The sequence below is a fragment of the Synchytrium microbalum genome, assembly GCF_006535985.1.
Source record: "Synchytrium microbalum strain JEL517 chromosome Unknown SmJEL517_scf0057, whole genome shotgun sequence".
In the NCBI taxonomy this organism is placed as follows: domain Eukaryota; kingdom Fungi; phylum Chytridiomycota; class Chytridiomycetes; order Synchytriales; family Synchytriaceae; genus Synchytrium; species Synchytrium microbalum.
The window spans coordinates 42444-69923 of NW_022158406.1; the positions used below are offsets into that span (position 1 = coordinate 42444).

Here is a 27480-nt window from a genome sequence, read left to right on the forward strand (position 1 = left end):
TAGTCGATGTGGGGCGGAGGGTGCTCATACGGTACGTCATCTACATATAATGACTTGGCCGAAACCATAGCTCAGATTAGCGGTTGTCCTTGTTGCTGAGTTTCACGCGTGGGAGCAACGTGACGAGATTCCAAGTAAAGCTCGACACAGTGGACGAAACTCGACGAGCACCCGCGTCCTTTCTCGCGTCGCCGAAAGCTCCCATTTAAAATGGGCATCTATAAAACAACTTGGAAGGTCGTTCAGAAATCGACTCGCAAAACCGAGATTACGGCAGCTGGTGACGAGTGACCATATAAAGTATGTATTTTGTAAATGTACACTATGTATAAAACCACCTAAACCATCACATCCACCAAATCACACCAACACGACCAAGAAATAATCCAACAATTACACCGTTGCAGCAACCTGCAAGAAAAAGTACGGCACCTCCTCAACACTCAAGAGATGCTTCTGCTCTTGTGGACTCAGCGTAGCCACAAACTTTGGATAGACATTCTCAAACAGCATTTTGGCAACATCCTTCACTACTGGCAAAAAAAGATTCATGCAGGGTGCAGGCCCTCCCTGCGTAGCATACACCGCAAATGCATCCAGAATAGGTTTGGAAAACCGCCATGGCACGTTTACTTCCAACAAAGCACCTGGTTGGATGTACGTGTCAACAATGTGTTGCATGTCTGGCATGAAATTGTGTGCGATTGGCTCGTTGGTTTGGATTGTCGGTGGTGGTTGCGGTTGTGGTTTTTGGTAGGATAGTGTTCGTGGTCTCATAGGTGGTGGGGTTTCTGCTGATAGTGTTCGAGGGTTTGGTTGAGCAGTCCCGACTGATATACTCCGTGGGGCTGCCTCCACTGCCAAGAGAGTTTGTTTCGACCTGCATTCGACCGATGGAGTTCGTTGCTTTGGTCCGAAAGCCGATGTTGAGGAAAGAAGCCCGGATTCGGTATCCAATGCCGGTGGTATTGTAGGATCTTGGGTACAAGATGTACTCCGATTCTTGATATTATTGCTGCTGCGGCTTTGGTCAACGTTGTTGCTGCTGTGACTTTCGCTAGTGTTGCTGTTGTGGTCTGCATCGGTGTTGTCATGAAATGAAGTCTTGAATAATGGCAAAGTTAACGATATCTTGCGAGAGAATGATCTTGCTGTTGGTATATCGAGATATCCCGCTGTAGCAGCGGACTTATCTAGTTCGAGTGTTATGGATTCGTGGACTTGAATGACGGCTTCTATAAGGCTTACGCTCTCGACGCAAAACAACTTTGCCTAACATTGATAGAGAGATGGTGGTTACAAAATGTAAAAGGGGCACCGGAGACACACGACAAACCGCATAGGTATACCGAGAAGAGTTTGAACCTCGCCATCATCTCTTTGTTAGACAACAGCTTTCGGAATGTAGCATGACTTTGAATATCAGTCTTCTCATTTCCATTGCCGCCGCAATTGAAGTAGCTACCAAGGTGTGGCCTATAGGACTTGTAGAGGGGCCATACCTGATCAAACACAGAAGAAAAAGCAAGTCAGTTCATTGTTCTTGCAAAGATGCACGTTTTCAACAGGCACACACGAACTCACCACAGACACAAAGTGCACAACTAGCCCTTGAGAGAAGAAGACAACAAGTGGAGGCAAATTCTCATAGAATTCCGGCCGCATGTAGCACGTAACATCCCAACACAAGAAAGCGATACTGCATCCAAAGATTGCAATCTGAATTGGTATACTGGTTTAAGTCTCCCCTTCTCAAGCGCATTGAGCGACAACTTTCACTTACAGCATGGCTTAGGGCATCTGCGCGGATTCCCAGCTATTCGATGAATGTGAGATTTCAGAGAATTAGGTGACCAAATGCGGCTATTTCTCCTTTACCTCATCTCCACACCCTCTTGTGACATAAAGAGAATACAAGGCACAGCCATACAAAGAGAAGGTGATGACCAAGCAAAAGCTGAATTCCCAGTACCGGGCTACCAACACCACCCAGCAATGTTGTGTAGGAAATAATCCAACTATATTTGCAGGAATGCCAAGGTTATTAAATGCTACCCAATTTGTCCTCTGAGACAAAGACAATGACAAGAACGCGTCAAGACTTACATGAAGGCGACACAGCCAACACGATTAAATTCCAAACCAGTCCAAAAATCAAGAAGGCAGCAATAGACTTCCAAAAATTCAGATCGATTTTCGAAAACCACAACTTTTGTTTGGAAGCGTTGGTTTTGGAAGGTCGGCGTTTCAGCGATGTGTTGTGATCGATTTTTGCACGATTGACTTGAGCACTAGAATACACAGCAAATGGTGTTGAGTGTCACAGCTATAGTATGATTCGGTTGCTCGATGCTGTGACTTTTACTAACGTGTATTCGAAAAAGAGCCGTCTCGTCTTGCCCCATAATGATCCTGAAAGGAGAGTGGTGATGACGGGGAAGCAAATCTTGATCCATGCGCAACTTGGAAACTATAAGACCAAACGGGGTGTTCCATGTGTCTGTCAATCAACGTGTTTCTTTGAGGATGCAATAGGACAGGAGACATACATCTTGATTCCATTGAGTCATGGCTATGACGTCGATAGCTTGAATCAAGGCCCTAGTATGAATGTTTTGTAAGTAACGTTATCTTTCGCCAATTTAAGACAAGACAATGTACCCAAGGGAACCAAGCAGAGTCACTGTAACTCCCAGTTTTGATAGCATGGGATCCTGGCGTGACCGGATGACGAAAAGTATACTTGTTGCAACAACAACGGTAATCCATAATGAACCTAGACCAGATTTTTGGTGGAAAAATTGTTTTGAGTCGTGATTCCCAACAAATTTCAAACAAGGAGTCGAAATAATTTTAGCTTTTCAGCAAAACTTAAATCATGACACTTTCACGGCTGGAACACATAGATGTGACACCACGATAAGCTTTAAAAAAGTGCTAAAATGGTTCGTAACGAGTCACATCCACATACCAACCCAATACATCCATGTTGCAGTATACGGCGCAATAAACCGGTAATCATTGATAGTCAGAGGTATAAGTGCCTCCATGACACCTCTCATTGCTTTAAAAAAAACCGGGGACAGTTTCGGAATGTTGTTAAACTTGAGAAACGGACCCATGCATAAATGTATTGCATAGTGTCCTTTTATTTAACCATTCTCCCTCAGTGTGGTCTTAAGTACCAAGTCATCCAGTTGCCCCCTAACAAAAAGCGGAGACTTGGGACGGATTTTAATGTCCCTTGTGGAGGGAGAGGTGCAGAAGTGTCCAAAAAGACCCCCAGATTGCTTAAATTCGTCAATCTGACCTCAGAGCTTCTTTCTAGCCTCGTCTTTGCTTGAGCATTCGTCGAGCTTGAGGGTAAACGTTGGAAAAATGGACGCAATTTGTCATTTGAGAATTTCCCAACGAAGCCTTCACGAAATCGCATCAATAATTCACGAGCTCCAAGGTCCAGTATTTCAACTGCATTCTGCTCTTCAGATCAGTCCGTCTCGTTTCGTCTTCCTGCTTTACCTCTCAAAATGATCCCAAAAGCTGAAAAGCAACATTTAATCTAGCTACGCGTGAGAGTGGCGACGTGGGTAACCATACAAGCAGTATGATAGTGTAATAATCATTGAAAAACGCGCATTACACTGAATGCGAGTACTTGACGAAAGCTTTTTGACTCACTCAGATTTATTTACGGTCTTATAAATCAGAATCACACATTGCAAAAGGGTATTAGTGGGTTTGATCCTTCTTTCAATTTAGGCCGTGCTAGCGTTGCCAGTTGCTGCTTAGAATATAGCAACGAACGGTTTCTCGACCAAACAGTTTCAACTGTAAGATGCTGGCTGCAAAATAAACGATTCGAGCCTCAAACACAGCTGTAGATATTTTGACGCTTTTCGTTTGTGCAAAAAAAATCTACCCAGAGTATTGCTTCATGTTTGCTTGAATGTTTGCTCTCTCCCCACAATCACTTGTCCGCCAGTCACCGTACTACCATCAACATCTCCAGCCTGATACCGTTCCACATCCTCACGTTCAGCAGCTTCGTCCTCTGCCGTTGAGTCTCAACCACAGTCACAAACTCACATATGGTACCAGCATCGGCAGTTTCAGGATACATTCGTTCTGTTGCAAGTAGGGGAATGTTGAGGTTTAGTTCTCCTCCTAAAAGCGAGTATTAATCTTGCGCAAAGATGGAGCGAGCAAACGGTGAATGATCGAGTGGTCGTAAGGCAGTTCCAGGGAGAATGGATGCGGGTATTAGCTCCATCTGTGACCGAAAGGAGGGGATTAGCTTGAGATAAGACTTGTAAGGCAATCGGGTTGTTACTCTTTTTTTTGGTTTACTAATCAGATCAGGTTTGAAAATGATGATACTGGCTATGTGTATAAAGATAAAGAGAGGCAGTCAGTAGCGAACGTCATCATTAGTAATTTGAAAAGTTAATAGTTGTGCATATATCCACAGTATTCAACTTTGCAAAGCAAAAAAGGAAGCTACACTCAACCTATTGCTGCATTCTGCTGACTCTTTCCACAGTCACTCCACCATCATTGTGTTTACTAAACTACTCCGTCTTGAGCTGCTGTTCTCTTCTTTTTGATCAGCCCCAGTACTACTACCACCACCAGCAGCAGCATCTGCAGATTACTATTGCTCCTCGTCACGTTGTTCAGCTTCCTGCGCATCAAGTTCAATTTCACCAATCACAAAGTCGGTGACCATCATCGTGGATTTCAGGGCATGCTGGTACTGTTTCGACTAGAGGTGTGATGTAAAATGCACGTCCTAATGAGAGCAAACGGTTTGAACAAAAAAATCCATAGATTCGAAAGGATGTATGGATGATCAAGTGGTCGAGATACTGTAGACCCAGTGCTGCGAGCGACAAAACACCTGTTCCCCTTTCTTGTGGACGTCAGAGGCTCACAAGAGTTGATTCCACTAACTGAGATTGAAGATGGATCTGTCAGTTGAGAGCAAAAAGAAAACGGCAGTATCTGTATTCAAATGGTGTTTGTAACAAGTAGACAAACTATCTCATGCTTTGATGTTATTTGTTAAGCAAAGAATGAAACCGGAACTCACTGTTGGCTTCAGGAGGACGGCCGCTCTGTGACTTGTTGCAAAGAGTTGGACGATATTTGAGGCGTTGAGTCAAATGGAAATATGCGATGAGCACAAGCTGTTTAGCTACCACCAAAACACATTCAAGCAAAACCTATTCAAGCAATAAACAAAACGTGTGTGGGCACACATTCAAAAAAGAAAATGCGTTAAGGTAAAAGCATACCTCCTATGATACCTCTTGATTCTCGTCATAGGGGACACACAAAAAGAGAAGTCCGTTGCCAATCAAATAGCAAGGTAACGCCTGCTAAACATCTCATATACCTTTGGGCACTGTTCTTGCCGACACCGGTAGTTCTCCTTGGTTGCGGTGACACTTTTTGCTAAGTTTTTTCGTGTGCACAATAAAAAGATCAGGATCACGAATGCCAATAGTTGATAACCAACTCTTGCTTTATTCTGTTGCTCCTTGATGTTGGTGCTATACTACAATATCATGTCCCCCTGCAATCCCCAACTCACCAACAGTAACAAATGAAATGATGCGATAAACAGAACCACCGCGACACTGACCAATCTCATACTCCTCCGATAACGACATAACAAACTCACTACCACCTGCTAACGTGTAATCTACCCCTCTCACAACACCCATGCCCTTATAACGACATAACAAACTCATCCAGCAACGCATTAAACTTTGCAACCTCTTCTATATGTGGCGCATGTCCACAATCCAATTTCTGAATCTCTCCCTTGTATAATTTAGGAATGGTGATTCCTTCAATCCAAGCCAGATTCACAGCCTGTTCTTTGAGTCCATGTATAATCATGAGAGGATGCGTATAGGTGGTCACGATTTCCTTTTCGTCCTTCATCCCGGCCATGAGACCTGTTGTAGCAAATGAAGCACGGAAACCGGGGTCTGATTTTTTCACATCGTCGATTGTTTCTTGTGGGGTTTTATAGCCTGGTGCAAACATTCCGGCGGCTTTGATGATTGCTTCTTCATCTAATAGAGTATAGAGGGTCGAGGAAATCAGTTTGAAGTCGAAACGTGTGCAGGTGCTAGGTGTGGGTATTTTTTGGTTACCAGTCAGATCAGGTTTGAAGATGATGGCAGTGGCTATATAAAGAAAATGAAGTTAATTCAAATGTCCCAATAAAATCACAGTCTCTGCAACTATATATCATCTAACAAGATTATAATCACCACGCATGCTTACATTCAGCAGGCAAGAAGGCGCCGGCAGCCATATCAGCAGCGGAAGCGAGCGGCGGTGTTCCATATATAATGACTCCAGGGACAGAAGGTAGCTCTGGCAGTGCCTCCAAGACAATATGACCACCAAGTGACCAACCAAGAATTACGGCGTCATCTAGCTTGAGTTGGTGCATGACGGACTTTACTACTTTTGCGAAACCGGGCATAGAGTATACAGCGGTTGGATCATGAGGTTTGGCACTTTCACCGTGGCCGGGCAAGTCGATAGCGAATAGTCTGTATTTGGTGGCAAGGGAGCTCTTGAACTATGTGGGAGAGGGGCAAATTAGTTTAGATGATGTTGTATTGGTAGATATGATTACGAATGATCGGTATCGCCATGCGATCGAGTATAAGCGGTGTGATGTGAGCAATGTTGATGACCATGGTGGATGTGCTGGGCAGGCGATGATGTAGCTTACATCAAATACAGTACAATTACAATACTAATTGTATATTTACCTGATGAGAGAATGTCCTTGCAGCAGCCGAGTTTCCATGTACAAAGAAGATTGCCCTCTTTCGCCGGGGAAACAGAGAGCGCCCAATTCGTTCGACGAGGGGCAAATCGGGCGTATGGACTGCGATCATGTCGCCATCTACTAGGATCTTCTGGACGGGCATCGTTAATGTAGTGGCAGTTTCAACTCGGATGGCGTGTTACTCAGTGATGATTTGAGGGAGGTGTGGCTCCTGTTTGGTGGCTGCTGCAAAAGAAAGCCTCTTCACGTTCAATCACTGTTACTGGGAGGAAGGTGCATCATTTAAATGCTGTGGACTAGCGCGAGTCTGCTGCTGCTGCTACTGCTGCTGGTTGATAATGCGCATTCAACAGGTCTAAGCATCGCTGCTGCAAGATACGCTCATCAGCTGGTCCAGACTTCAAACGCTCTAGTCATCATTGGTGGAAACTCACCCGGTGGAGGCAAGTTCATTACTACCTATTCTCATGCCCACTCAATTCCATTGTTAGCCGTACAACATACATCACCATTGTTTGATATGTTGACATGTTGCAATATTGTTTCAACTGTTTCAACATCGCATTGCCGTCCATCGATTCACATATATATTCTTACTTCCTATTCTACAATCCCGTCTCTAGTGATATCCCAAGGCCCGCTTGTGCTGCCGTTTTCCTCACTCAGTCCGCAAGCACTCAGCTCACCATTAAGCAACATATACGACCATGCTTGTGCTGGCGGCGTCGCTACAAATTCTAGTGAATTCATCGTCTGTCTAGGTGGCACTCCTGCTTCATCACTGCCAATATGGTAAACATCGAAACCGCATTTTGTGATCACAGAGGTTCACGCTATCGATGGTCCACTGCTAGATAGCAATGAGATCACAATTTTATACAGCTTTACTAACTATTCTAATCGTAGGACGTATAATGTCAGTCAGGGATATTCAAACGTGTTCGTAGCTGCCACGCCAAATACCAATGCTTCAACCGGCACCCCGTTAGCCGCAAGGACACAACATACGGCCGTCTACCTGTCGTCAACGGGGCTGGTTTATACATTTGGTAAATACTACCTCTTACAGCAAAGGTGTTTTTGTCCCATTTTGCAAAAAACAGGCAAAATGGAAAAGTATTAATTATCTTCCATAATCTCACACCCACTAACACAACTCTTACAAACTAGGCGGAGGATATTCAAACACCATGTTGACATACAACATGGCAAACTCTCAACTAAACGTGCTTGCATCATCCAATACCCCTGCAGCACGAAACGCACATTGTGCCGTAGCTCTAGATGCCTCTCGCATGCTAATCGCATTTGGACAATCATCATCTGGTGGTTCAGCATTAAACGATCTAGCCATATTCGACTCGAGTAGCAACAGTTGGTCAACTGTCTCGCAGCAAAACACCGGCCCAGGTTCAAGATATGGTGCAGCATGTGGATTTTCAGCATCGGAGAACCGACTAGTAGTGTATGGAGGATACCTGAGTACAGACCAGACTGTATGGTCGTTTAATCTAGGAACTGGGGCCTGGACTAGTTTCGCTACGTCTACTGCAGCAAGTGCAGCTGCTCCGTCCGCCAACATTGGATCCATCAAGGGAGTTGTCGTAGGATCCAACTTTATCCAATACGGTGGCCAAATATCATCAACAACAGCTTCCCAACTAATGACATTCTACGACCTGAGTCTAAACTCGTTCGTAGATTACCCAGCATCTCTAAACCCAGCCTCTGTACCATCCCAAATACCCACACCCAGCGCATCCGTAAAACCAACAAACACACCAACCGGATCCGCATCTCCTTCATCAACACCGTCGCCATCATCAACAGCAACCGCCCTCCCATCATCGTCAGGAACGCCAATTGGGGCTATAGTCGGCGGGGTAGTAGGAGGAGTCGTAGCCCTCGCACTCCTAATTGTTATATGCCTGGTCTGCATGCGTCGTAACGATCGCAGAAAAGTGCCGAAACCGAACGACCCGCTTGTATTAAAGCCGTTAGCCAAACCACCGGCACCATCAAATGTTTTCGCTGCCAATGCGGGCACATTCCAGGAATACAATCCAGGTGATGCTGCTGCGGCTGCAACCACGGCTAGTGCTGCTACACCGCCGGTATTAGTGGCCGCATCGTCGACAATGCCGGTTTATGCTCCGTCGACGCCGGTTTATGATCCTGCTACGGGACACATGTACCAGACAGGGGCGTATTATATACCGTATGATGGGGCAGCTCCTGCTGGGGGCTCTGTAGTTGGGTCTGAGATGTTGGTTAAGGATATGGGTGGTTCGTCTACTGAACTGGTAAGACATTTCCAACATCGTTGTGTTCTTTCTTGTCGTTCTGATTTTTATTCAAGAGGCCCATCACTAATAATAAACTCTCGTCTGTTTTTGAAAATCAGACGACTAATAGACCACCCCCAACATACGCTCAATCAACCGAAACACCACTGCCATCACTCTTTGTTGGTGGTCAGAGGTATCCAGTTGTCCTTGCGTATAAAGCACAGTTAGAGGATGAAGTTGATCTAGATTTGGGGGACATTGTATTGCTCCAGTGAGTCCATTCTTGTTCATCCTGCTGTCGTTTTTTTAACCTTTGCACGAAAACCGTAACAAACCCAAAATTTTCAAATAGACAAGTATATGAAGACGGATGGAGTATTGGGCTCAACGAAACCAAAAGCAAGGCCGGTGCTCTACCGCTAGTCTCACTGGCACCATCGTCAGGATCTGCATACCCATTAGAAAAATCTGCATCTGCTGCATCGTCACAGTTTTTAACACCGAGACGAGGAGCTCCAACTGGTTCTGCGGCCGTCGCTGGTGGTATAAGTAGTACGCCACCGGTTTTGGAGGGTACGGATGCGGTGACTAGTTCTACTGAGGCAAGTATCGGCTGGGCTGATTGACTTTATGTGAGGCCAATGAGATTTTATACGAGAAGAGATGATGACACCATACACACACATGACGGCTATGATTGTGTATCAATATTATATCTAAGGGACTGATCTTTAATCTCGCAAATGTCTCAATATCACGACGAAGAGCGATTTCAAAGAAAAAGTTTCTGTATGTCGGCTGGATGCTAACACTATAATTTATCCCTTTCATTCTCATCAGGCTGAAACGACTGCACCTATAACATCACCAACACCGCCAACCCTCGAACCCAGCGAAAGCTTCTCGGCTTCCTTCCAACGAGAAATGGATGCCCGATTGGATGCTGCATCTTCTTCACTACCTCCTGTCACATCATCTAGTTTACCACCTATATCAGAAACACCTGCTGCTCCCGAGGCAACCATCTAAAGTAATTAAAACTTTGGTAATCGAACTCATCATCATAAATGTTTCTTGGAATATATTGATTTCCAAATACATTTTTATGTTTTTGTACAATGGTGGTGTTGATGAATTAGTAGGAAATAATTTCCTGTTGTGAACCAGTGATGATGCATAACTAAGGTACTATTACTGTCACCATAAGACGGTGAGTCAACAACCCAGATCTCTAAATCCATCACGATCTAAAAAGCATCACCCAACAAAAACAAAACTACACTAATCGTCAACAACCACAAAAACGACTCTTTACATACATCAATACCATGCACATAATTAGATCAAGTTACATCGAAAAGTCCCGAGCTCACAATTAACTTCATTCCCATCCAAAAACATCAAACACACATAACGAATGGTGTTCGTCGACAAATTGATGATATTATCTTGTCAGAATGTTGTTGATACTTTATAAAACCCGACGAGTTGACGGTATTGGGCTTGAGTGGACGTGGCCTTACTCCGTTACAAACTGACCAGAGCTCGAAGTGGAAAAAAGAAACGGCGGGACATATGGGTGATGGAAAGTATAACACGACTGCTGCTGCAAGCCTCATTACTAATATGAAGGAAACATGTTGAGGATTTGGCGTCTCTGAGGGTTACTTCCAAATACGTTGACTAAGAAAATTGTTGTTGGTCAAATATGTTTAGATAAAATAGAGCCAACGGCCCCAGCAGTATGAAAATACTCTAAATCGTGGTCACTCACGGGTCCTACTTACCCACAAATAAAGATTGAAAATTGAGTAATTGATCAAATGCAGCACGTGAAACCAATAAGTCTCAATATCAAGACTACATCAGTATTGCAAATAGCAATATTAGCATGAGCCAAGTTCTTTTAGTATTTGTATGGATTTGTATTGGAACGTATGTGGTCAAATTTCGGATAGATGTATGGATTTGTGTATTGGAGAGTATGTGGTCACATTTCGCAAGGGTCAGATGCCAGGAGAGTGGATTATAAATCCACTCTACTTTTTATTGGCCCGCATAATATTCACACGCACGTCCCGCCCCGTCCAATTATTCAACTTGTTTTCTGTTCAATGGATGGGATTTAACCTGAAATCAAGACTTGTGCGGCGTCAGGAATAACTTACCTCGAAGGTTAATCTCGACAATGCGTTTGTTGTTTGAGACTGCCGAGCTAATACCTTTGGCATCAGCAGCCTTAATTCCAGTCTCTATGTAAGACTTCAGTAGTCTGCGATCATAGTGTCAACAAGTTCAAACTTACTGGAAAGGTCTACGGTAGTTAAGGTGCGATTAACTTCAAGCATCTTGATGATCGATTTGGCGCCGGCCGGCGTAACAGCGTTGCCTAAAGCATTGAGCGTAAGCGGATTAGCGTGCTTCCAGTTCTCTTCGCTTAAGGCAAAGACTTACGGGACAGGTTGAGGATTTTCACAGTTGTGTTGCTGTGTAGCGCCTCACAAAGTTGTTTCATACCAACATCGCCAATGTTGTTCCCTATTACGATGTCAATGGGTTTTTAGAAGACCCAGAAGAAGCATAAACAAGCACTTACAAGCAAGAGCAACAGTGCTAATGTGCGTTTGTCCACGGATGAGAGCCGCTACAACACTGGCGCCTTCATCCCCGATATCGTTTCCTGCATGGTGTTATCAGGGTAATGGTCAGCCACCATGAAGATACTGTGAATCTTCACTTTTGCAACAACTCACGGCCCAGATCAACAGATGCAACCGTTTCGTTGTCTGTAGCTGCTGTCGCGATGAGTTGAGCTCCTTCAGCTCCAAGGAGATTGTCTAGAGGAAGACGAAATATATGAGGGTCAGCTAGCTGTAATCACATTCAGCCTCCGAAATGTGGTTACAATAAAAGGGCCATGTTTTCATAGACGCCATTTTTGGAAGAATAGGTCCCAGTTTATCAGCAGTCAACTTTTGACCTAATTAACAGGTGATGATGTTTCAATGCCAGCACAGGGTCCAAAAGCTTGTTTCCAACCTCTGTAAGTTTTTCGCGCCTCGACTTCCTCACTCAAAGGCTGCAAAGCTGCAATCATACGGAGCACCTCAGCGTGGTTAGCCTGTGCGATCTGGCGGTCGTTAATTAAAATCCGGTTCTGAAATATTAAGAAATAGTCTAGGTCAGGTTCTGCTATAAGAAGGAAATCAACCAGAAAAACACTGCACCAAATCGGCAAGCTCAGCCTTAATTTCCTCATTCAATTTCGTCGTGTCCGTTTGAGTGTCTACATCGTTTTCAGCAGGCCAATCTGTGACTGCGATGGCGAAATTAACACCAATGCAAGCTTCTGCCAAATTTGCCTGAAACTCGGCCAGTTTCTTCTCATTGTCATTAGCAGCCAACATGAGTTGGAATTGGTTCATCTTTGCAGTCTGAGATGTAGGATTAACGCCGGCCAGCTGAAGGATTTGTGCTCTTGAAAACTGAATACCTTATCGACAAAATTGCGAATGTCTTCGAGGTCTTGTTTCAAGAGATCTAAGAAGCCCTGTACAGCCGTCGTATCCAAAATGTCCTTGGAGGCTGACTTGAGGGCATTTAGGATGAGGACTGATCGAGTTGTGAACCTCTCGATACGGGCACGGTTTACTTTCAGACTCTGACACCGCTGGTAAATATCCATCACTACTTCAGCAACACCAGCGACAAGGCTGCCAAGTGGAAGACCTCTAAAGGCCGGGATAATGAGATTGGTGAGGTCAGCAACAGACATTCTTCTCTAGCTGCTGTTTGGGTTCTCGATTAAAGACTTGGTCTGTTTGAAACTCCGATCTGACAAAGCCTCAGTGTATATGTAAAGTAAGGTTATAGCGGTACAGGATTTGTTGATCATGATATAGTCTTAAAGACTATATAACCAGTGTTTTTATAATTTACCTTACCAGATAATATACGATTTGTAGCAAGCAAACATGCCTAGACTTCAGCTAGCACGCTCAGCGTTATCCATAAATAACAGATACAGAACCAGCAAAATCAACACCACCATGTTCAAAGCTCACAATCAAATCTTCCTTCCCATCGCCGTCAACATCCATAACGAGTATATTAGATCCAAACCGTGTTTGTTGTTGCGACGTTGATGCTTTATCTTGCCAGCATGTTGTTGATACTCTGGTAGGTGAATCATGAGTTCCGGCTGTTGGTGCTGGGATTAAGTGGACTTGTTCTTGCTCTACGAAAAAGATTGAAACGGTAAATGTAAAGAAAAAAATGCATACATGGTTAGTGATCTATGGAAGCTACGCTACACAAATTGTCGCAAACTCGAAATAAGTACCAGCACATAACATACCTCGATTATCAAGCATCTCACCAAGGTAAATCCCATCCCTCCCAACAGCCACACCACCTTTCCATCCTAAATGCGACGAACTAGCACTCCCTCGAATCGTCAAAAGCGTCACATTATCATTTACATCATCATCTCCAATCCCACGCAATACCAAATCAGTCGTATCAATAACTCGTATACTTCCAGCCTGGAATCCACGCAACGAGTAATCGTATGCTGCACCAGGTAAATCCAGGACTCGGGATGATGCGTATGGGTTTCTTTCAGATGATGACGAGATGATGAGCATTGTGCGATTATTGGTTGTGAATGGTGTTATTGAGCTAGGTCATATGCAGAGGTACGTGAGATATAACAAAAAAAGAACTGCTGCATAATGGAACTATTGAAGACAGCACTTCGTCTCGCACATTCCACCTTCTCTCTGTCTTACCTTCCAAACTGTCCAAAATCACCCGTCCCAGCCACACTCCACAGCAGAACTGGATACTGATCTCGTTTCTTAATCTTGAAACCATATACCCGTCCTCGTGTCTTATCACCCAGCAATGCAAATCCAGGAGCTCCAACAACCAAGATATCCTTGTCCACCATGGCCAACGAGCTTCCAAACCTCTCAAAATCTATTCGTGCAGGGGATGGGAAAAACCAGTCGGCATTTAATCTGGCGTCAATGACACCGGTATGGTTTGATGATGAGTAGAATGCGTGGATTACACCTCTCTAAAATTGGGAGAAATGAAAGTGAGTTGAGTTAGGTGACAAAAAGTTGACACTCCAGCATAAAAAAGCCGCTACGAATACAAAATATGCACTTCTTCGCTCATTTAAACCATTGCACCGCACTCACCTGACTACTGATCCCACCATCATACGCCGCAAACGGGGATCCAACAACCAAATCCTTGTATCCATCACCATCAACATCAGCTCCCAGCAACGCAACACCAAGCACAGTAAACCTATACCGGTACTTGTAATGTGCACCAACACCAGTTCCCTCTTTGAACGGTGGGATATTCGGAAACGGTTGTGTGGCTTCAATTATTACATCAGGTTCTTGTCCCATTGAAAATCCACCCTCGAGCTGTTTTTGTCCGAAGAAGACGTACACACGACCATTGTAGTATAGTTTAGATGCATCGTGTGATGGAGCAGATACAGCGATATCCGGTATCCCATCGGAATTTAGGTCTACTATTGCGAGTGATGTACCGAATCGTGAGCCTGCGTTTGATACGTCTCCATATAACATAGCGAAATAAGGCACATCACTTGTTCTACTATTACTAGTATTCTTATCAAGCAACGTAAGAAACACAGCACCAATATGCGAAGTCGACGAATTCGGCATTGTATAATACGGTGCTCCAATAGCCAGTACAGTCCGCCCATTAATCTCGAGAGACACCATACTGTTACCAAACGCAGCATATGGAGCTGGGATACTCCATGTTTCTACACGTTCTGCAGTAGGACATGACATTGGTTTGCGTTCGAAAAGCGACATCAGTCCTTCATGCATGACGTCTCCTGCTGCACGTCCCAATGCGAATATAAAGGATATGTATGATTTAATTATACGGATCATTTTTCGGATGGTGGGTATTATTTCTGTTGTTTGTGACTGTGATTGTGGTTTTGCTGGATTTTCGGATGGTGCGGTAGGAGCAAACAGACTGACGAGTTTGAATTCAGTAATATCAACATGTTCGACTCTCTGAGGCTTGACCCAAAACCTGGAAGATAGTTTCAACAGCGTGTCTTCTAAACTAATAACAGAGTTGATACACCGGACATTCCTCATCGACGTGGTCCTAAATCCATGCCCATTTTGCAAAACATACTGCCCTTCACCCCTTCTCCCCACATGATCAAAACTCCAGTCATCAAACATTTTACAAAACCTGCTTCCCTCACTCCCATTCTCAATCCACTCGATAGTTGAATTCCAGCATGTGATTACCCACGTCGTCATATCGACAATCCCGCCTTTAAAGTAATCGATATACTGTTCGACTAAGAAGGGAGATGGAGCTGCGAAACCTGGGTAGAGGTAGTGTCCCATTGCTCTGTTGAGCTGGGCACCGGTGTATCCGATGAGCATGCATTCGTCTAGCTGGAGGCGGGTTACGTTGGTATAGCCGGCGATGTGGTAGATGTTGACAATGTCGAGTGAAGGGATCCTCCATACTCTCTATAATCAAAGAAGAGCGAGATTCAATGACGAGTAGGATAAGAAAATGGCAATAGCCTTTCGAGCAGGGGATGGAGCACCTATTTTCCCAATTCCCAAAACCAAACACTAAACAGAATACTCACATCAAAATACTCCAGCCCGCCCTCATAAGCCAACATGACATCCCCACCAGGATCAGCATGCGCATGCGCATCTCCATACACCCCATCAAAATCATACTCTGCCATAACCTCAATAAACCCTTCCCGCGAATCCAGCGAATGCCACGGCGCATCAGCAGCACCATGCGACACAATCCCAAACAAGAATGCAATTAAAGCTTTTGCGTTTGATGTTAATGGTGGTGGGTATGTTTTACGAATGTATGCGATTGTGTGGTTCCAGAAGGGAAGCCAGTGGGCTGCTTCGGATTCGTCTGATGCGGAGCCGCATGCGTAGCCCCTGTAATATGTTGAGAGGTAATTAGGTGATTAGGTAATAATAAGCTTAAAATCCAAACACCACTTGCGGTTACGCACCAGTCAGGAAAGAATGAACCGGCTTGCAAGTACGGTTCATAATCACGCAGTATTTCGGCGTAAATTGGATTGTTTTGGAAGAGTTTTGTCGCTCTGTGGGTTACTTCCAAGTGCATCGACATTCTAGCCAAATTGTATGATTAATGTTGGTGTGAAATACGGTTGGTTCAAACGAGAGTAAAAATTCATAAACCAAAAATGAGTAATTCAAGGATTTATCTTCGATTTTGAGCTTACTCACCCACTAAATGGAGAATAAATTTAGAGTTAGCGAATTGACTGAATTGATATATAAACAACTGCAGGATATTTCAATACCAGGACTGGATCAGTCTTGCCAGTGGCACGATCAGCAATATAGTTAGCAGCATGACTCATAAGTGACCTTGCCGTAATAACATTTAGATGTGTTTGTGCCTTGTTGCAGTTGCGAGCAGAAATCTGAGGATGAAAAATCACGGGAAGCTCGTTTGAACGCTCTCTGTAAATCTCAGGCTACTTTCAGTTTTAAGACAAAAGAAAATATATTTTACGTTTATAATTCGAGATTCCAACAATTTTAATTAACTACCGTGACTCTTTCTGCCTATAACTTATCCATAAACTACATATTCACCCATCCTCCCACTCAATCCCAATCCCCAACATCAGCCATTCAATCCTTTGCTTCCCTGATATTCACGAAACGCACTTCCAAACGCTTGCTCAATCGTCACCAAATCTCTATACCCCAGTACCTCTTGAATCCGAGCAAATGAAAAGCTCCTCGAATACACTGTGGAGAAATACGATCCAGCCGTATATCGATCCAGATTACCAGCCGGAACTGGTATACCCAGCAAGCGATACAAGAAATTGGCGACAAGCGTAAAGATAAAGACGCCCGGATATGGCAGACGGCTTATTTTTATGTTTGCGCCAGGTAGCATCTGTATAGTAAAAAGAGATTTTAAATGCTATGCATGCTACCTTTTCGATTAGCAGTTTTCTTTTACCTCTAGCATATCACCATACTCTTCGTACGATCCACATGGCGAGTTTCCGACATAGAATGCCTGGCCACCGACTTGATCTACGTTTGTAAGCAGTCCTCGTTCAGCTAGTAGGTGTGCATATGCTGCGTTTACTACAGCCACCCATCCGATTGATATGTCTAGACATGGTACTGTATAGTTCCGTGTTTTGAATGAATAATCGCATGGGAAACCGTCGCCTAGTCCGACGATACACCTATTGATTCCCAAATGAGATGTTTTCGAAGATGCAAGAGCGAAAAAAGATATTTGTGCAAGTCAAAATGAAGTCTGCTTCCCCATTCTTACCCTGTAGGACGAATCACACACGTTCTCAATTGCTTTTGCCCACCAGACGCAGTCCCCGCCAGATCCGACTTATCAGCTTGCCTTACAAGTATATCAGCATCCCTCTTTGTCTTCGCATAGTGGTTTATCGGTAGTTTTGCGAGTGGAGTGTCTTCATCAATATGATCTAGTCTCATCGACGGGATCTCTAGTCCACAAACGACATCAGACGTTGACGTGTAGACAAGATACGGTATGCCGACACTCTTGCAAGCCGCTATAATATTTGCAGTTCCTTCGACATTTATCGAATGCGAGAGGTTCAATTCAGCAGCAGTAACATCCTGTGGGCGAATGATACTAGCAGTGTGGTAGACGACATTTATGTTCTTTCCCGTTAGGATTGCAGATATGCGATCAGGATCCCGGATATCACAGGAGTGGAAGGACACTTTGCCGTCCCATTTGCGTGGTGGGTTTCTGATTTCGGAAATATCGAGTAGGATGATTTTCTTTTCACCTCTGTCTATAAGGGCCGAGACGATTGCTTTGCCTAGAAAACCAGATGCACCAATGACGCAGTATGTTTTTAATGTTGCCGTGCCATAGTTGCGTATGATGTCGGCTGCAATAGAAGAATCAGCAAAATAATTATGAAATTGTATGAATCTATATAATATAGCAAACAATTTGTACCTTGATCAGGAGGCTGATAGTCCTTGCCAGATCTTAACAACTTTCGCCTGGTTCGAGTGTTTCGCTTGTAGATGTGGTAAGCAGCAGCCAGAGCAAGCAATAACGAGATCACCCGCCATTTCCTCATAGTGGCCTATACGTAATTATTAATTAGTAAACAAATAGGTGATCGATACGGACTGTCAACACCGTCAGCTGTTGCTAGTAGCACAACTATTTGACGTGTATGTGCGGATAGGCACCAGAGTGAACTGACCATATACATACCTATTCACTAGCCAATATGAGCACATGGACCAAAACAATTGCAGCCTCACCGCTTGCAATGGCTGGAATCTCCATTCTAACCACATCCGCGATTTCAGCTCTTATGGCTGCCTGGTCCTATCGCAGTCTACGGCAATATAACATGGGCTCGCTCCCCATAACCACATCAAGTACGCAATATAACAAGGAAAAATACGGAAGATACTTCAACTGGGACAAGTAAGCTTACAACATCTCACTCACTGTTTTGGTTGAGTGCTCAAGTGCAGATACAGCTTCATACAGTGGATCTAATTTCTTGATATCTTGGAATCAGGTACTCGTTCTATGTCAACGGACAACGTGTGGTGCTATGTAGTGCCGAGTTCCACTACTGGCGTGTGCCAGACCAGTCTCGTTGGGAAGCTATACTGAAGGAATACAAGGTTGCTGGATTCAATTGTATCAGGATTTACTTTCATGTAAGCGAGCTGAATCGATCTGTGTGGGTCGTATGTGATGGTTTCGTTGTTGATGCTCTACCGTTCATCATGGTTTCATCATACAAAAGTATCTGATCCATCATTGATCTCGTTACAGTGGGGCTTCCACAGTCCAAACGAAGGTGTCTACGTCTTTGATGGAAACCGTGACATGGATTTCTTGATGCAACTGTGTCAGAAACTAGAGATTTTCGTGCTCGCTGCTCCTGGGCCTTATATTTGTGCTGAAACTCAAGGTGCATATGCAATACAACTGCAAGATTTAATCTTGTTATTTACAAGAAATGCAATCGCAAAAAAAAACTCGAAGACGGTACTGAAATCGTGACTTGCAACACACTCACCACGAACTGAAATCTCATAGGCGGTGGATTTCCTATATGGCTACTAGCAAAGAAGAATATTCGGTTACGACACAAGGTTAATTATTGGTACTCCAAGTATGATCCCGAGTTTTCGAAATACGAGAATGAATGGTATGTTAGTTCACGCATACCGTCGTCGTTTTTGCCTTTGCTGTAATATTTTTTCACGTGGTCTGCAACCACTTCAACAGTTCGTTGTACTGAAAATCATTGGATTTTTTAAAAATCCCAAATTTCAGCTTTCTACAATCACAAAAATATTCGTTGACCTTTCCCGATATATTCCATATAGGTTTGGCGCTCTCCTACCAATCCTATCCCAGTACCAAATCACGAACGGAAAAGGCGGTTGTCTCCTAGCCCTACAAGTCGAAAACGAACTAGATGAAGACTTGAAAGGTTTCCCTATTGGTTTACATGATCACATGCGAAACCTATCATTTACTGCTCGAAATTTGGGCATTACAGTGCCGCTGTTTACAAAGTGAGTGCTACGATTCTGTACTTCGAAGGGGCTTTTTTGGTTGCTGCTATGCTCCTTGAACAACCTCTCTAAATGTTGTAATTTATTTAGTGCCGCTATAATCAGTGACAGTTTCATCACACGTCCAGACTCTGAAACCCGATACGGCAAACCACAGTTTGGTGTTGACTTGTATGGATTTGATCGATACCTCGTATGGGTACCTACTGGCGGTCTCTTGGTGCTGAAAAATGATCGAGATGTTGTTACAAATACATGGAAGCCTTGGGATCCTGCTATTATTGAAGGGGGTTTGGATGGGATTGAGAGTACGGTTAGGAGTTATGGTGGTGGTGCTGCTCAGGTACGGCGTTTTGACAAGGCCATTAAGGATTTTTTAGGCTTCTGATTCAATTCTAAAACCATCATATCTAGTCGCCTATTCTCATTCCGGAACTACAAGGTGGTTGGTTCAATCATTGGACGTGTCCGTATACGTACGATGCTATCTATAGCGTAGGTTTCACGAATACGACTGGTTCTGACTCGATGTTTTTACTGCTTCGTCAACGCTCAATAAAACCGACTCAACTTAGTACTATGGACACACATACACACGAACCTTATACGACTCATGTGTCGCTCAAGGCTCAACCGCAACCTCCTTTTACATGGGATATGGTGGAACGAATTGGGGAACATTGGGTGACACTGATGTCTACACCTCATACGATTACTCTGCATGTATTCGAGAATACGGTGTATTAAGTGGACGTGGACGATTACTACGTCTGTCTTCCATCTTTATGCGTAGTTTTACCCAATTAGCAGCTGCCACGGATTTGGTATTGCCTGGTAAATCGTATGCCGACATAATCATAACTGCGTCGCCAACAAAAGTGTTGGCTGCCAGGAGATCGTCTAAGGAAGTCACTGGAGCTGGCATTGCAATATTTCGAAATTTCTCGAAAGAGGAATCATCGAGTTATAATGTATCCATCCAGATTGGTAAACTGCCTGCCTTCCAATTACGTGGATTGCTACCCTATAAATCGTCATTTATCTCACTCGTGAACTATACAGCTAATAACGGATTGAATCTGGTCGCATCAACAATGCCAATCCATTTACGAACATATTTGGATGTACTTGCTCTAGGAAGTAGTAAAATCGAAGTACTGGTTGTCCAAAACGATGATAATGCATCCGGAGAGCTGGCTTTCCGTGGGCATGTAACGGTACAAGGAACTTTAGCTGCTACGACGAGGTCTGAATTAGAAGGTGCTGTTACAGTTGTGAGGTTTGAGAAGCAGGCTGGATGGGCTTCTGTTACACCGGCAACGTCAGCTACGTCGATATATATTGTCGCGCTTGCTACACATGATCTCTTTACGCTCGCGCCGGTGTTTGATGAATCCCATTTCCGCAAGGATACGAATACTAGCAAGGATAATTATAGTCCGACGCTGGCCGCATGGGGATGCACACACATATCACGAGACCACGTAACAGGAAATATCGACATACAATACTCGTCGAATGATACAGGTGTATATGTCTTGTCTGGTAAACCAGTAACGGGGTTCCAGCAACCGGTAGCTTCAGATCCATACGCCAATATCCCATTCATATTACAAAGATCGCTAGGTCCCATCTCTGCAAACCTATTTGCTCGCCCCGTGTTGACAAACTGGACGCACCGACCAGTAGATTTCGAATCAATGGCATGGCATCCACTCCCATTCCACAAGGACGGTAAACCGACGCTCGACACTCTAGATCTAGGATATACGTCTGCTCACTGTCTCTACAGAGCGAGGTTTACCGTACCTCGTAATTCAGGGCATGTGAAACTATCAATCAATGCACGCCACCGGGTAACGATATACGTGAATGATGTTTGCGTTGGTGGACATTTCACGTATAGTTTGGCGTTGATGCAGCCGGGGGCTAAGCAGGGTGCTGATTGGGAAATGTTTGCGAGTGGCAGGAGAGAGTATGATTTGAGTGGGTTTGTGGAGGTGGGTGTTAATTCGGTTGTTGTGTTGGTTGATAGCGTTGGGTTTCAGAGGGGCCCGTCATTCTTGTATGATTTTAGGAATCAGAGAGGTATGCTTTTGTGCGGGTTTTCGGGTTGGCAAGAAACAATGTACTCATATTGTTGTATAACGCACAAATGCTGATCAATCATCTCATGACTTCATAACAGGTATTGTCCAAGCCAAAATAACCGGCGCAAAATCCATATCGTGGGACGTAACCGGCATAGACGTGAAAACCCTCTCCAACGCATACACATCCACAGGCTTCCCGGACGAATCTGCAACAACACACTACACCCCCGCCCACAACATCAAACAAGAAGGCCAAGGCCCGTCATCCACCACATCCATAATAACCCTCGCAGCCAAAGCATTCACACCACGGTACTACATATCCCATTTCGATGCCCCAACGGCGTCTGCGTCATCGCCATTCCGTGTGCCGCTACGACTGTGTATAAGTGGATCAGCAACCGCGTATATATTCTTGAATGGGGTGCTTATAGGACGTTATTTTGGGGAGGGTGGGGATTGTGCGCAGAAGGATTTCTATATGCATGAAGGGTTTGTGCGTGTGGAGGGCAATGAGGTTAAGATGCTTGTTTATTCGAGAGAGACAGCTGGGGATGTCGTGATTAAGGTTGAGGTTAGAGAGTGGAGGACTGATAGTGGTGGGGGTTTGGAAGAGAGGTTTAGTTTCAATCTTGTTGAGGACGGAGCGCCTGTTATTTTTGGGAGGGAGAGACTTCCGTCGTAAAGTAACGTTGGCTTAGGGGTCTTTTTTCATATATATTCTGTTGAAGCACAAACAAAAAAAGAGTTTCGAACGGCTTATAATTTGGTTGCCTTCTTCATCAAAGTGGCATTCTCAGACCACCTCATCACTTCCGGTGTCAATGCACCAGGAATAGGAGCCATTCTCTTTGACGCAGCAAACTCTGCTTTTTTGCCCTGTGTAGCTGGATCAGCCAATGATGCATAGTATGCTGCCCATGTGTTTAGGTTGCTTCGAATATTCTGTGTGTATCCTATATAAAATCAAAATCAAAAAAGTATCCAAAAAAACCGCTCGCGATCACAGTGTAGAACCCACCAGCAGAATCCATCGCCCCATTAACAGCATTCTTCATCATCCACAAATGAAACCCATCCGCTTTGGCCACAACTTTCGCATACGCGACAACCTCATCACGGAGCTTTGATGCAGGGAAAACACGGTTTACAAGACCGAGTTCAAGAGCTTCTTGTGCGAGGATAAAGCGTTGTGCAAACATTATTTCCTACAAAAATACGAGAGTCAGTATGCGAAAACAAAACATACATATTACAACCTGATACCTTAGCGCGACGGGCGTTTAGAGCTAGGTCCCATGGTAGTGTCGTGACTTCGACCAGTGAAGGCATCATTTTCAGGTCGTCTGCAGCAAAGATTACGTCTGCGACTGATGCGACTGCTACACCATGGAAAACTACGTAGCCTTGTATACCTGTAGAACAATAAAAGTCAGTAGGACCATGTCTGCAGTGGAATCCTTCATGAAGAAAGCTGCCATAAACCATTTGCATCACTTGAAACCTTGTCATAACTGCAATGACCTCAACGAAGATTCACAACACCGACTCACCACAGACAACAGGCTTCTTAACCGCTCTCCATCTCAAACACGCCTCCACATCTGTCGAGCTCCACATCTCATAATCGCCTCTCATACCCTGCTGCTTGAGTGGATCCGACACGCCATCAGCGAGTCGTTCAGGAGTCCCAAGGTCGTGGCCAGAACTGAAATTGTCTCCCTTGCCGAGCAGGACGATGACTTTTACGTCTGGATTGTGTGCTGCGGCTGCGAATGCGGCATCGACTTCGAGGGTCATTATGCGGCCAAATGCGTTTCTGTACTGTTTTGTGAATGGAATGTGAGGTTTTGATGTTGATGTTGGTGTGAAACGGGAGATATGATATATGGAGATGAGGTAACAGGAGAGATTTGAAGGCTGCACATCACAACAAAGCATAACTTGCCTTTGGACGATTCAAGATGATGAACGCCAGGTGGTTTTCAACATCGACTTGGTACAGGATTTGTGTAAAGTTGTCGGTTCGTGGGGCAGGGAATGCCATTGCAATAAGAGACAAAAGATCTTAGATGCTATATCTGGATAGACACTATATGTTCTGGAGCAATGAGCTTACTAATTTCTTATGATGTTCGTTCAAAGAAGTTGAGGTTACTCAAGAAAGTTGGTGGACGCAAGTTGGAAATCTGACACGTATGAACAGGAAATAGGGATCCAAGTAAATCTAATTTATCAGTCGTGCGCATCGCTCCTTGATTTTGATTATGCTTGTAGCATCGAGAAACGCGCAATGTGACACTCTGTCGACAAAAATAGAATGCACCCAACCTTGTCTTGTCACAAACAAGACTCTTATTCATATGCAAGTGCATCGATTCGTCCGTCATATACTTGGAAGTGCTAAGACGTTGCTATGATACTTGATATTCGACTTGTCAAAGTTCGATTGGGACGTGGGTTTTCAACCTTAAACACTTTAATTTGCCCACAGTGTTTCACGCTCCACGAGCAACCATGAAAGACGTTGTAAAGGCAGTATTCGCATTTACTGCACATGATCCCGAAGAATTGTCTGTAAATGAAGAGGATTTCCTTGTTGGTGCGTTGTTGTTTCAAGTTTGTAGTAGTCGAAACCATTGTTGAATCAAACTAACGGACTTGTGTCTAATAGTCCAAGAACGAGACGCGGACTGGATTACATGCTACAATATCGCCGCTCCAGAGAAAATCGGACTGGTGCCCGCAACCTACGTCGAAGCATTTACGACCATACACGACAGTATCATAAAAGCTGCTGCATCGCGACAAATAGCGGTTGCCATCCACTCGTATGATGCAACTGTAAAGGACGAATGTACTCTATCCCTCGGAGATGCATTTTATATCGTTAGCCGAATTGATGAGAATTGGTATCAGGCCGAAACGACGTGGCCGGTAAAGAGAGGGGGAGCTATTCCCGCCAGCTATGTTGCACTTCTCAGTATCACGGAACCCATAGCACCAGTACATACGCTACGGCCTACTAGTATGCATGTCGTGCCAGTTATTTCAGAAGCTGCAAAGACAAAGGCTGACCTGAAAAAGGAACAGGCCAAGATTATCAAGGATACCAAAGCAGCTGCTAAAGAAGAAAAAGATAAAGTCGATCGTGAGAAGGCTGAATCTATCAAAGCTGCCAAGCAAGATGCCAGAAAGAAGAGTGAATCTGCTGCTTCGGCCAAAGCAGAAGAAACATTACCGACCAAACGTGAACGACGAGTCTTCCAAGCTGCACCCGTTGAAGACATTTCGGAAATTGATGGAGCGAGAGTTACGCGGTATGAGAAGAGGGCGGATGGGAAGTGGTGGTTTGTTACTGAAGTCAAGAGTCCGTCAAAGAGCTGGATTTGTTATAGACAGTATGATGAGTTTTATCAGTTTCAGGTGCAGTTGTTGGCTGATTATCCCAATGAGGCTGGTGCGAATGGAGGGAAACGAATCATTCCGTAAGTTTCGATGAATAGGTTTCTTTTGGCCTTTGCAAAACGATTTGAGTTCTTATCTGCTTCTACTTTAGATTTCTGCCAGGTCCTAAAATCATTGTGACGGAGAGTGTTACGTCAAAGAGACGAGAGCAACTTGATCAGTATTGCAAGGTGTGATCCGGTGTTTCATAGCAATTGTTCAATAGTCCAGTCTGACTTTTTTTTCGCTTCCAGGACTTAATCGCAACACCACCTCAAATCTCCAAATCCCTCCAAGTAACCGCCTTCTTCAGCATGAACGCAGCCGACAAGCAGTTCAACGAACGACTCACTGCCGGCATGTCTGGTGAGAACCCCGAAACATCCACCACAGCAGCACCATGGAGCAAAGACCGTGCCGAATCATCCACATCCTGGAAATCACCTACCGAAAAGAAAACCATCAAAATCGATCGTGACATATCACCATCCACCGAACATTTACTATCTGCCAGCTCAGGATCCCTGGCATCGCCACATTCATCACAAAACAATTTGAGATCGCCAGATTCTGATGTAGAGTCGCCGAGAAATAGAATACGGAGCGCTGATCCTATGCCGAGACATTATCAGGATCGTGATGGGGATATCAGTCCAGACAGATCTAGTCCTGTCAGATCTGAACGTAGCTTGGCACCTTCGGGAGGACTACCGTCGCAGCCTGAACCACCGAGACGAATGAATGCGCCGAGATATTTGCCTCCTACTGTGCCGGCTTTGGCACTACCACCACATGTTAGTAATATTTCGAAATCGAACAGTTCTGCTTCTGTGGATTCAAGTGGTTCTGGAGGTGTCAAAGTCAAGATACGAGTTCGAGCAACGGTGAGTGCCACATTCAAGGACTTTTTTTTCTCGCAATTATGTGTTTAACTCTTTATGATCCTATCTTTCAGGAAACAGTCATGTTCATAGTCAAGGAATCAAGCACCGTAGCCGACATTGAAGCAAAGCTGAAAGCCAAAGTAACGTTACAGGGCAAAGAACGGGTTTATTTCAAGGATGACGATGGTGACCTCGTGTGTTTGGATGATGACTCGCTGGAAGTCGCGAGGCATCAGAATCCTGGCAAGTTGGATCTCATTGTTCAGTGACAGTTTCCCGGTACAATCTATTGGAAAAGTTTCATATAATCATCATTCTTACATGTAACAAGTTATTTATCCAACCGTCAGTTGTGTTTGAAGAAGTCGGATCTATGTGGAAGAGCACGAAAGATGAAAGATGAATGAAATTTAGGATTAGACGCACGTTTCAGCGATATTGATTCTTGAGACTACGGTTTTGAAGGCGCATCGCACGTTTTTTCACGTGGAGGTTTAAATCGAACGATAAGCGACGTGATACAAGATCAATTATGGAGCAAAGAATAAAGAATTGCAAAAACATGAACTGCACTCCCTCTGTTGTCGATTTGTGCCTCTTTCGCACCTGTCAAAACGACTGATAAAACCACACCTGCTTGGAAGAGCAAACAGCTCGCATTTACTCCAAATCTTGACATAAGAACATCATTCTGGAAGGCTTCCTACACTGGGCATTCGGTAAGGTTCTTTGAGCTGAGATGTAGCTTCCGAGAAAACAGCATTCTAAATTCCTACTTTGCGCTTTTGCTTTCTCGCAGGTAGTAAGAAAGACATGTTACATCTTGTTGGTGATGATGATACTCAACAAACATCTGATGCTCCAGGTACCTAGTTGACTCGGCGTGTTTTATATGGTTGGGAGTCAAACTAACATCAAACACACTTCGCTTTCTTTCACGAACACAGTGACTGGGACAGAGAAAGCTGGTTCTGCAGCTCCTGGAGTAGCTTCATTGGATACCACAGAGTCTTCTCCGCAATCAATAGGTAATGCTCTACGTCTGGGTGTTGCATCAAACATCCAACTGACAAAACTTGAACACTCTTCTTTCTGTTGTTACTAGTAAATACCCAAGGAGCCACCGATCAAGATCAGCTTATAAATGGCTCACCTGATCTCCAAGCCGAAAATCAAAGGCTTCAGGACTTGCTCACGTCTCTAAAAGCCGAACACGAGATGCAAAGACAACAAGATCTAGACCAACACGAATTGCAAAGAGCACAAGACAGAGAAGACCGT

At 44.3% G+C, this 27480-nt stretch overlaps 3 protein-coding genes across 3 annotated transcripts; 1 reads left to right on the forward strand and 2 right to left on the reverse strand.

The window, feature by feature from the left end:
- Positions 1–13109: 13109 nt before the first annotated feature.
- Positions 13110–16302, reverse strand: SmJEL517_g05741 (glycosylphosphatidylinositol phospholipase D; the record flags this gene model as incomplete). The annotated part of the gene is made up of 6 exons (XM_031171667.1): positions 13110–13342; positions 13463–13785; positions 13896–14185; positions 14313–15659; positions 15785–16103; positions 16181–16302. 6 exons carry the CDS (start codon positions 16300–16302, stop codon positions 13110–13112), a joined length of 2634 nt encoding a protein of 877 aa, XP_031022362.1.
- Positions 16303–18460: 2158 nt separating this feature from the next.
- On the forward strand, positions 18461–22553 carry SmJEL517_g05742 (beta-galactosidase; the record flags this gene model as incomplete). The annotated part of the gene is made up of 9 exons (XM_031171668.1): positions 18461–18663; positions 18761–18905; positions 19024–19162; positions 19291–19402; positions 19584–19775; positions 19866–20118; positions 20190–20270; positions 20351–21863; positions 21964–22553. 9 exons carry the CDS (start codon positions 18461–18463, stop codon positions 22551–22553), a joined length of 3228 nt encoding a protein of 1075 aa, XP_031022361.1.
- A 74-nt stretch (positions 22554–22627) lies between these two features.
- SmJEL517_g05743 (uncharacterized protein) lies at positions 22628–23668 on the reverse strand (the record flags this gene model as incomplete). The annotated part of the gene is made up of 4 exons (XM_031171669.1): positions 22628–22824; positions 22890–23076; positions 23135–23283; positions 23422–23668. 4 exons carry the CDS (start codon positions 23666–23668, stop codon positions 22628–22630), a joined length of 780 nt encoding a protein of 259 aa, XP_031022360.1.
- Between the last annotated feature and the right edge of the window lie 3812 nt (positions 23669–27480).